The sequence below is a fragment of the Xenopus laevis genome, chromosome 9_10L, assembly GCF_017654675.1.
Source record: "Xenopus laevis strain J_2021 chromosome 9_10L, Xenopus_laevis_v10.1, whole genome shotgun sequence".
In the NCBI taxonomy this organism is placed as follows: Eukaryota; Metazoa; Chordata; class Amphibia; order Anura; family Pipidae; genus Xenopus; species Xenopus laevis.
Genome location: NC_054387.1, coordinates 97,366,320 through 97,378,715, shown reverse-complemented (window position 1 = coordinate 97,378,715; position 12,396 = coordinate 97,366,320). Strand labels below are relative to the sequence as shown.

The 12,396-nt window shown below is 37.2% G+C and overlaps 1 protein-coding gene across 9 annotated transcripts in view; it reads right to left on the bottom strand.

Annotated features, from left to right (window-relative positions):
• LOC108701881 (RNA binding protein fox-1 homolog 1) overlaps window positions 1–12,396 on the bottom strand; it is a 375,478-nt gene that overhangs the window by 167,398 nt on the left and 195,684 nt on the right. For all 9 annotated transcript variants that reach the window (XM_041575880.1, XM_041575881.1, XM_041575885.1 and 6 more), the window contains exon 2: window positions 7,710–7,946. In XM_041575880.1, coding sequence (XP_041431814.1) covers window positions 7,710–7,946 — 237 coding nt within the window. The remainder of the gene's footprint in view (window positions 1–7,709; window positions 7,947–12,396) is intronic.

Below are 12,396 nucleotides of genomic sequence, written 5' to 3'. Positions count from 1 at the left end.
CAGACGCTGAACATTATTTATCAGTGCATGAGAATATGAAATGCAAACAAGCTATAAATAAATTAGAACCTACTCTTTTGTGTTCTATTTCATGTATGCGTATTGCATATGCTGATATTCAGATAAAATAAAGTTATTTCAGTGAAGGAGAATGAGATCAGAGCAACAGTAGACAGTAGATATTGATTATATCTTACTTATGTATCCTTTGTGTTATGTTTTGGTAGCCGAGGATAAGTAGAGTATAACAGTGCTTTATTAGCAGACTCATGCATCCATTACACAACAGTAACTTCCAACTCTATCACTCTTAAGCAGTATTGATAGTAATATGTATATATAGTATAACTCATGTGCACAGTGACACCTGTGGGCCATTTGTATAAACGCCACATATTCCCCCTATAGTAGGAAAGCATTTGGGCAGATGTAATAAACAACAACAATTAAACAGTATGTATCTTAAAGCAATATTATGCATTATTCACATAGTCCTGGGTCCATGCAGGTAGTTTTCTGATTCTCTCAGTACGCCTTAGAGGTTCAATTTCTTCAGGCCCATTGCAGTTAGCGTCAGGGGTAGGAAAATGTCCTTCATCAAATGGAGCTTCTCCAAAGTCATTCCTAACAGGATCAAGATGACTTGCATTCTATATGCGACCATCAGACAATTCATATATGTATGGTCCTCGCTGGTGTCTTACTTCAAATGGTGTAGTAAATTTAGATTGTCCTTGTTTCAGTAGTCCTGGTTTCTTAATTCTGACTAAAGATCCAGGCAGAAATTGCAGTTCTCTTGCACCAATTTTTCTGTCCATATAAACCTTGCATATGGCTGGGTGACGTTTGACAATGTCAGCAGTAGACGATTTTGTAGGCACAGTATTTTGAGGAAGCTTGATGTCTGCAACATGTAACTTAGTGCACATCTGTCTTGTGATAATTCAGCTGGAGATGACTGGGTTGTTGCATGGCATGTTGCTCTGTAGTTATCTAGGAACTCTGTTGTAAATACTTTCCAAGATTTCCCAGTAAGATTTGCTGTCTGTAGTGCTTCTTTCAGACTTCTGTTGAATCGCTTGATTTCTCCATTTGCTTGTGGGTAATACACTGAAGATTTCCTATGCACAATATTTCTCTCTCTCAGAAAGAATTCAAACTCAGATGAGACAAACTGTGGTCTGTTGCCTGATATTAACTCCTTTGGATTACCTTCTCTGCTGAAGACTGAAAAGTAACTAATGTAGCTGATGTTATATGAGAAACAAATGCAATTTCAGGCAATTTACTGTAATAGTCTATCAAGGTTATAGCAAATCTGCATTCTAGAGGAGCATCTGTAAAAGGACCCACAATATCAATAGCAAATCTTTCCCATGCTGAATCAGGGAATGGTACTGGCTGAAGTGGCGGTGTATGTGCAAGGTCTCTGGTACCAGTAAACGGTGAGCTCCACGGACAACATAGCCATCTACTAAGTACAGTTCATGTCTAATCCTGTAGTAAGGTTGAAGATCAGGACTGAGTTTCTTCTCAGCATTTGGCCATTTGCTTTGTAAGATGTCCCGTAGTTTTACTTGAATTGGACACGTGAGGCAAGCTTGCTGTAGCTGTAACTGTAGATGATAGTAAATCAGTCAATGCTACAACTTCTATGTCCTCATCCAGTGTATCAGAAGCTGCAGGTAAAGGTAAACGTGACAAACAATCAGCAGTAACATTTTTCAAACCTGGTTTGTATTGCATTTTGTAGTTGAAATTCAGTAGCCTTCCTGACCATCTAGCTATACGCATTCCAGCTCTTCCTAGTCCCTTTGTTGTAAGCAGTGTCATTAAAGGGCTATGGCCAGTGCATAAGGTAAATTCTATACCCCATAGGTAGGTTCTCCATTTTTCTGTTGCCCAAACCCATGCTAGAGCTTCTTTTTCAACAGTTGAATACTTACGCTCTGTCTCTGTAAGTGTTCTGGGTGCAAATGCAACAGTTTTCTCTGTATGATCAGCATGGATCTGTGTGAGAACTGCACCAACACTATAGTCTGAAGCATCTGTAGTAACCATAGTGGGTAGTGCAGGATCAAATAAAGCTAGTGGTGGACTGTTCACAATTAGCTGTTTCACTAATTCAAAGCTATGTTGATCAGACTCCACACCAGACTTAAAGTTCCACGTAGTAGTGCTCTAAGTGGCTCCACAACTGAAGCATAGTTGGGAATAAATTTAGAATACCATGAAGTAAAACCTAAGAAACCATGTAAGGTCTGGAAATCAGATGGACTAGGTGCTTGTGTAACAGCATTGACATGGTCAGGATCAGACATTAATCCATCTTGTGAAATTATATGACACAGAAATGACAGCTGAGCTTGTCTGAAGTGGCATTTGGAAAGGTTCAGTTTCAGTCCTGCAGAATCATGCATTTCAGAACATTTTTTAGGTACTTGTAATGAAGATCCATAGTTGGAGCATAGACAATTATATCATCCAAGTAGCATTCTACAACGGGTATGCCATGGAGTATAGAAGACATCAGTCTTTTAAAACAACTCGGTGCTGAAGCCAGTCCATAAGGTATACGCTTGAACTGAAACAAACCATCACGGGTGATAAATGCAGTGAGGTCTCTGCTTTCCTCATGCAGTAATACTTGATGATAAGCACTCTGAAGATCCAGAGTAGAGAATAATTTTGCTCCTCGGAGTTCTGAAAATATTTCCTCTATGTGTGGCAAGGGATGATTGTCCATAACAACTGCTTTATTAGGTTCACGGAGATCAACACACAATTGAATACCTCCAGTTTTTTTCATTGTTACAACAATTGGTGAAACCCATTCAGAGGATTCTGATTTTTCAATCACATCTTGCTCTACCAGTTTCTTTAGTTCATGTGAGACAGTCTCCCTTATAGAGTTGGGCAATCGCCTCAATTTCTGGCGTACTGGTTTTACATCTGGTCTCAACTTAACTTTGTGTACAAAGTTCTTTGCACAACCCAGTGAAGTGTTGCTTTGTGGTGAAATTTTAGACACTTGCAGTGTGGCAGGCACTGGTACTGTAGTAGATCATCAACTAATTGTAGGTTTAATGCAGCAAAGAGATCCCATTCTCGTCGCCAATTTGTTATGTTTTGGTAGCCGAGGATTAGTAGAGTATTAGCAGACTCATGCAGCCATTACACAACAGTAACTTACAACTCTATCACTCTTAAGCAGTATTGATAGTACTATGTATACACAGTATAATGCATGTGCAAGTGACACAAGCACTGATTTTTTTTTTTTTACAAGTTATTAGCCCAAAGTAGCATTGCTCTATTCTTCATTGCTTCTGCATTACTTTTTGGGTGTGATGATTTTTGCTACCATGAAGTAGGCTGGGTTTCTAAAAGGGTCTCTAAAGATAGAGAACATTGTTTTCTAAAGCATATATAGCCGTACAAACTATCTGATGCATTCACTGTTGGGCCAAACCGATGGGTGCCCTTGGCAACCCGGCCGGCCACCTCAGTGATGGCACTGTGCTCATTCATTCACATGCACTCAATTGTGTGTGTGTTAGTTTGCATGCTTGTCAGTCCACATGCCTGTCGCTTGTTCATTCATGGTGCATGAACAAGCACATTCACAAGTGCCCAGACTAGGGTAGGGACAAAAGAGTTACATGTCTAGTGCCCCCATTTTGCCCTTGGCACTTGCCTCTCCCCCCTACCTCTAGTTGTGTCCCTAGCTCGATATTCTAAATATGTAATTCTAACATTATTTATTCAAGCATAATTTAAGAAATTACTGTCAAATTTTCTCTGGGTAACTAAGAATCACATAAACATATCTAGAGGAGAAGTGCAGATCAAATAGTGGTGATACTATATGGGTAAACCTAGTATAGGTCAATCTAAAAACAACTGGACTTGCTGAGTAATCAATGAAGACGTTTCACTACTCATCCGAGCAACTTCTTCAGTTCAACTGACTGGTGTGGGAAGTTTTCGTCATATAAACTCTTCCACTAATCCATTTACAATGGCACATTGTAACTCTTCAAAGAGGTGACATCTAAAGAAATTCACAGAGGTGTTGATTCTGTGTAGTTGTGATAGGATTATCCAATGTGTCATGCAACTCCTAGATACAGGTGTTACTTGTGAGAGTTGCATGAATGGACGTGTGACGTGTTCTGAATCCGCCGGTGTACAGATGTTAGAACAGCATTGTATATAGCAGACAAGAAGTGTCGAAGGCCCCCGCCTCTGTTCAGAGATGGTCTCTCCACCTTGACATGAATCGCCTCTTTCACGCCTCATTCAAACCAGTGGTCTTCTTTATCCAAGATTTGGACCTTGCTATCTTCAAAGGAGTGTCCCTTGTCTTTTAAGTGTAGAAAGACAGCTGAGTTTTGCCCTGTAGAGTTCTCCCTCCTGTGCTGAGCCATTCGCTTGGATAAAAAAGACCGCTGGTTTGAACGAGGTGTGAAAGAGGCAATTCATGTCAAGGTGGAGAGACCATCTCTAAACAGAGGCGGGGGCCTTCAACACCACTTGTCTGCTACATACAATGCTGTTCTAACATCTGTACCCCGTTGGATTCAGAACACATCACACGTCCATTCATGCAACTTTCACAAGTAACACCTGTATCTAGGAGTTGCATGACACATTGGATAATCCTATCACAACTACATAGAATCTACACCTCTGTGAATTTCTTCAGATGTCACCTCTTTGAAGAGTTACAATGTGCCATTGTAACTGGATTAGTGGAAGAGTTTATATTCCCACACCAGTCAGTTGAACTGAAGAAGCTGCTCGGATGAGTAGTGAAACGTCTTCATTGATTACTCAGCAAGTCCAGTTGTTTTTAGATAGACCTATACTAGATATACCATGACCTGGATGAATGAAAATCTTCATAGTTATATGGGTAAACATAATGTCTGGCATTGCTTTTTACAATTAAGTCTATTATTGACAAGTATTTCTAGGCCCTTCACTTTTTTTAGAATAGTTGTTATTGTAGGATAGGGTATAAATAACCTGAATATTTTTAAATCATATGCATGTGCATTTAATGGCACTGAACATCATCTGTCTTAGCTCCACAGAACGGCAGTTTGTCAAGATCCCCATACTAGGATGAAATACCCTGGTTGGATTCACATGTTCTGTATAGGTCTGTGCTTTGGCAAACACTGATAAGTTCCTTTAAATTGCCTCCTTTGGACACAATACTAAATCCTGGGGCTCACCACTTAGAACCCTGGCCCAATCGGAGAATGTGCCACTGACAATTTCTTTCTGCACAAATTCTCTATTCATGTACAAATAATGCCACCAAAGCAAGAGATAAAAAGGCATAAAATTTTGTGGCATTGTAATAAAAGCTTTGCAAAATCTGAGTAACCAAATCCACTGCCATCCAACAACATACTACATTGTTATCGTTATCACATTCATTTGATCTGTAATTCTTATAACCATGCTAATTAGTTATGCTTGGGTCACGCTCCAAGACATCATTTTGAATGTAATTTCTTAACAAACCTTTAAATAACTTCTATATCACATATGTCAAACTCAAAGGCTTATAATTACCAGGTTATGTCTATAAACCCTTCTTTAAAATTGGAATTATGCCAATTAATTTTTTCGCCCAGGGATAACACACTGACAGATCAATGGAGGAGGCAAACGAAAAATATTATATAGTGTTGCATTTTGTTATCCCCAACACACCCTTGCGGTGCACTCTTTTACTCAACGAAAAAATCTAAGAGGAGGTTTCCTTTATCCAGATAGGAGTTAATTAAATAAAATAATGTTCATTTTAATATAATATAATTAATTCAAACACATTACATTACATTTAGAATGTGTGTGGGAGCATTCACTGTGCAGTAGGTCATTCTCATGTGCTTCAATTTGAAAAACACCATTGTTTCTTTATTATCATTTATCTGCTTTGTTTACAGCAGAATGTTGAAATACGTCCAATTTTCCCACCTTTTTGGAAATTGTGCTATTACTATGATCATGTGAGGATTTATTTTAGGCAATGGTTTTTTTCAGAGTATAGCTGACTTGTAATGCCTACTTAACGTAGAACTAAAGCCTAACTAAAGAAATAGGCTAGAAATGTTGTACATTGTGTTTTGGGGTTCTGTACCAGCACAAGGCAACCACAGCCCTTTAGCAGCCAAGATCTGTGCCAAAAAAGATGCCCCAGTAGCTCCTCATTTTTTTTTCCTGCTGATTCACTGCAATGATCTGTGTTGCTGTCAGTTACTGAGTTTATGGATGGACTTACACGAGTTTATGGATTGACTTACACAATATACAGTACATATAAAATATAAATTATCACAATATAAGGCTGATTAGTAATTAATTCAGATATGTAATTACCACATGAGACTAGAAATCAGTGCAACTAAAATCAGAATTTAATAACAGCCCTGTGGCATCTGCTTTTATTACAGGCCATCCTTATTTTCTGCTTGTAAATTTGGTTCAACCCCTAAGCTTAGCTTCTAAACAGCTGCTCAGAGCCCACTGAGCATGTGAGTGTTGCAGACACTTTTCAAGATGGTGACCCCCTGTGACACATTTGAAATCCTGGGTTATTGCTGCTATTGAGAAGTTGAAACTTTAGGCTGGTGCAATAAGTTAAGTATATAAAACATGGCATTTTTAGACACATTACTTTGTAGGGTTTATTTCTCCTTTAAAGGTGGTATACTTTTTTGGAGAAAAATTAACTTTTTGAATAAGAACATACAGTAGTTGAATAACTATGTGGTCGCTAAACACTTTCCAGGTTTGCAAAAGCTATATTAAATATGTGCAAAGGAAAAATTGGGTGAGCAAAGCAATAAGTTTTCAGACTGCAAATATCTATTGCCTTACTGACTTTTATTATATATCTCCCAAAATCTCTTGAGGCTTAGGAATCTGAGCTTTCCAGGCTTTAAGCATTTCAGCAACTGCTCTGAATCACCCTACTGCTGCCACGAGTGCATACATGTTCGGTAGCGAGGCAGATCTTAATTGAAAATTCTAGTAAATGCAAAGAAATGTATTTACAAAGGTGAAGTACAGTTTATCAACAACACTAACACAGCAAGCAGAACCTGTAGCTTATAAACTTCCTTCTATATATAGACTTAACACAAAAACAAGAGAAATCCCTTTGCTACCTTTTATTTGTTCCAAACTGGTTTATACTTTACCACCAGTTGACCTGCATCTACCCTATAAATATGCTTTCAGAAAGCACCCTTTCATAAGTGGCTGCTACGAGAGCTCCAGGTAAGTACCTAATGAAGCATTTGTCCTTGTACTTGCAATGTTTTATAAATAGCAAGGTTTCATATATACTTTTGTATGAACATAGTGCAAATAAAATGCTCAACATAGACATGTTTGGGGGCAATTAATATATTTTACTAACACCTGAGCAAACATGCTTGGACCACAGTATATCTCAATTTGTTAACCAAATGTACATTGCATTTAAGTTTCTTCCATCTTTTAACACATACATTTATAAAGACTATACACAGATTTAAACAGACTAAAAAGGTAATACATTAGATAATAAATAATCAACTATTTAAATATATTTTCCCCAGCACATACCACATTAGCTGACCACTATTATTTCTGGTTAGTATTACAGTGTTACAGTTAAGAAACAGAATATATTAGAAACTTACTGTTGCTGTGCCAGAGACAGTTTGTGCATTTGTATCGGTGGCACTCTGTTCAGAGTGTGTTGGCGCTGGAGGGTATAAATTTAACGTGTGATCTGTAACTGTTGTCTGCCCTGTGTAGTCTGGAGCTGGATGTGGAGTTGTATATTCTGCTGGGATTCCATTCTGGGTTGGGGCAAACTGAGGAGAGGCATACGACTGCGCCATTGTGTCAGGAGGTGCTGTTCCTTCCTGATTACCCTGATAAGAGACAAATAAATATATACATCAATTTGTTTTTCTAAATGATAATAGGCTTAAATAATGATTTTCGTAAGAATCTAAGCAAAAATGTTACAATTTGACCAAAATTTAGTTAAGAGGTAACATTATGTTTTCCTTCCTTAATTTAATCCCTTTTTATGCAAGACAGTCCTTTATTTGCTTTAGTAGCGACTGAGTGCCAACAGTTACACAGCTTGTTATCCACAAACAATCACTAATCCTTCTTAATTAAGGAGACTACTCAACACACCACAAGGGGCAGATTTATCAAAATGTGAGATTACAGCTCACCACAGAAAAACTCACATATTCATTTCTATTAATTCCTAGAGGATTGAGGTGAACTCAATCATAAATATGCTTCAAAAATCCCCTAGGAATCAATAGAAACGGGTGAGTTTTCCTATTGTGAGCTCTATCTCACATTTTGATAAATCTACCCCTATCTTTTTTTTTTCTACATAAACTTGCATTTAATTTGCTGCCCAGTTCCCCAATTTACATCTTTGCAAAGCAGCAATATCCTGCATTATAGTTTTATAAAAGCATCATCAAAAACAGAGACAGTACTTTCACTGCCCACCTCAAGGTCATTTAGAAACAATTTAAAAGTAAAAAGAGCATGGATAGACCCCTGTATATTTCACTAACAACACTGGTCCAATTAGAAAATGTGCCATTAACCTCCACTCCTTACAATCTATCCTATAGCCAGTTTTCCATCCAAGTACAATATTATATTCCAGGTTGATATTCCTTAATTTCACGAATAACCATCTCTGTGGTATTGTATCAAATGTTTTACCAAAATCAAAACAAAATGCATAGGCATTATGTCTTCTATAAACTTATATGGGGATGGGGTGGCAATCAGAGCATCTTAATCAGACCAGTTTTTCTAACAATATAATGGCAAAATGATATAAGGATAAAGAATAATGGGGATGAAAGAAAACTAAACAGTGTTTCTGTATTTAGGCACTTTTTGTTCTAGTGTTTATTTTATAACTATATTAAATTCACGATTCTTTGATTTCCTTGCATTAAAATAAGTATATACAGAAGATTTCCTATTAGACTTTTATAATGTATTTGCTGTTTACTTTACAGAATTGTTATTTTATATGTTTATGAAATATATGCTTACATATATACAATAATCCCTTTTTTTGTAATTCTTTATTTATGAGTTTTCACAAGAAGGGGAGGGGAAGGGGTTACAGAAATAGAAAAGAGGGGGTTGGAGAGGGATATTATATACATGAAATAAACAGTATAATCCCACATAATAATGAAGCAAATCTGACAACTCTAATATAGTATCAGGTAATTCTATACATTTACACCATGTGGTTACAATGACAGTTCTTTGATGTGATTAGGGTTTGTGTATGGGTGTTATATCCTACTAGGTCCTAGTCAGTTTAGTTTACCAAGGTATATACTATATAATCTGATATTCCTAAGGTAGTTTATTTAAGGGGACCACATTTTCCAGTGTTTAGTACTTTGTTATTTTTGGTTAACCATTTGATGTGGGTGCAGTCGTTGTTTTACATTTCTTGGGGATTACAGCTTTTGCTGCTCGAAGCACATGAGCATAATTAGAGGGCGATATTGCATCTTGAAGTTATTTCATGTTACTCTGTTTATGGCCTCTAATACCTCTCTCCAGAATCTATCCATGACGGGGCATGTGAGCCATATGTGTGTATGAGTTCCCTCAAATTGATTACATCTCCAACATTTATTTGAGCTGTTAGGATGTAGTTTACTTAATTTAATGGGTGTGTAATGCCATCTAGTGATCAGTTTAGAAATTGCCTCGCTAGTTCTGAAAGCTCTAGTTTTGTTTTGTGTATAGTTTTAAAGATTTTCGTTCCACATACTCTCTGTTAGAGTTATCTTCAATTCACTTTCCCAAGTCATACAGAAGGTTATATTGTTTTGAGGAATAGCCGCTAATAGAAGTTTATACTGTAGGTCTTAGAAAGCAATTTATCAGTTACTACATGGGGCAGATTTATCAAAGGTCAAAGTTTTGAGCTAATGTTTGTGTACTTCAACTAGGGAATAGTCCAAATTCGATTTAAATTTGAAAAAAAAAATTGAAAATTTGAATATTGAAATTTATCATGTACTGTCACTTTAACTTCGACCATTCGCCATCTAAAACCTGCCAAATTGGTGTTTTAGCCTATGGGGGATCTCCTAGAACCTATTTGGAGTCAATTGATGGACTTTGAAAAATCAAAGTTTTTTTAAAAAAAAAAACTTAGATTCAAATTCGATCTAATGCGCTTTTACTTTGATCCGTACTATTCCAATTCCATTGAATATGGACTATTCACCCAAAGAAAAAAACTTCTGCTTTTTTAATAAATTTCGGTTGATCTTTTTTTATTCAAATTTCAAAGTTATGGGATAGGTTATGCATAGGGCCTTCCCTATGCATAACCAGGTAAATTAATAATATTACATAACTGTTCAATGGATTTAATTAGCCCTTTGTAGTTAGGCAGAGGGATTAAATACGGTTTTTAGTCTCTTATATATTCCTTAGGAGAAACAAATTCATCAACATTATCTTAAAACTTTAGGTATACTTCACCATTAACCCAGATCTTATTGGGTCCAAAGGCTTTTGGTTCTGATGACATAGAAAAATGTTTCTAGTCAGAGGAAGTTTGTATAGGTCTCAGATTTTCTCTCTGCGTCTTCAGTGTCCATGGTGTTCTTTTATGGGTGTGAGTCTGTGTCCCTTCCCCTTGAAGTTCAAAAGTCAGATCCGGTATTTTGCCTTGCTGTGGGATCCAGCCCGCGAGATCAATATTAGACAGATGTCGTTTTTTTCCTGAACAATTTTGTGTCCACGGGGGGAGCGAATCATTGCTGTATTGCCATCTTTGCTTGTGGATAAGGAGAAAGGATATCCCCATCTGTAGGGAATGTTTTGCTCTCTCAGTAAGTCAGTGAGTGGTTTCAGCATTTTCCAATTGAGTAAAGTTGTCCGTGATAGATCTTGAAATAGTTTGTTAGCATTGTTCTCATAAGACAAATGGCTGACTTCTTAAGATTTTGACAGTATTTCTTCTTTTAAAGAGAAATTATGTAGACAGCATAGGAAGTCTTTTGGGGCATTTAAAGGAGCCGCTTTGGGTTTCTGGACTCTATGAGCCATTTCAATTTGAATTTCTGTTGTGGGGTCTCTGTTTAGTATGCTGTTAACAATTTGTTTCAGAACAGTATGAATTTCTTTTGATTGCACCACTTCAGGGACCCCCTCTAGCGCTAATGTTGTTTCTCCTGTCCCTTTTTTCCTGTTCCTCCAACTGTCTCTGCAATTCTTGTATATCAAAGTCCTGTTGTTGAATGTGCTTATAAATAGCTTTTTGGTAGCTGTGCATTTGCTTAAGTCTGCATCTACATCCTCTATGTGTGCAGCCAGGGAAATCATGTCTATTTTATATCATGTATCTCTTTTTAATAGTGGAAGTTACCTCCTACAGCATCTCCTTAATGTCAGCTTTAGATGGCAGGTTAGCAATATAGGACTGCATACCAAAATCCTCTTCAGCTTCACTCTCCCCCTCTGATTGCTCCTTGTTGGTTTCAGCTTCCTCTTCAGACACATCTCGCTGCTTGCAACTTCCTCCCAGGAGTCTTTTCCTTCTACGGTTTGGACCTGTGAGATTTTCCCATCATTTCCTCTGCTAGAACGGCTGGAACAGGTAAGTGAAAAACAGAGCCGTTCCAGGTCTAGCCATGCCCCCTAATGCAATAATATTTTTTTATGATAATATTGGTATGTGTATAGCTAGCTTAAGGCTGGGGATATTGACTTTTATTGCTGACTTTTCTCCACTCAGTGAATCTGATGCAGAGAGCAACAAGTAGGCTTAAAAGCAAAAATAAACTGGATGCTTAGACTATTTTGTTTATGCAGAATTATCTCTGTCTGTCTGGTGCAGGTGGATGTTTGATCCAGCTAACATTTGGCAACCCCCAAGTGATTGTGACTTTAGGTCTAATTTAAGTTATACAATAGAATAAATCATGTTCATAGTGATAACCAAGACACAAGTGCTTCTTGAGTGAGCACTAAGGGGCACCATCTTGCAACAATTTGTTTTCTATCACTTGTGCCCTGGGGAATAGAAAATAACTGCTATATTATTATAACCAAGTGGTTAGGTTTGTGGCATATTGCAAGATGATAATAGGGATAATTCAAAAGTAAGTATAAGTCAATAAATCATACTTTTGATATATGAGTTAAAAATGTGGAGTTTTAAATGTAACTGCATTGAATTCACTAGCAAGAGAGTTCATGCCTAATACAAAGCTAAATGACTTTAAGTATGCACATTTCCTCACATAATATGAACTTTCTATTTAAAATACACAATATTCACTAAGGGGCAGA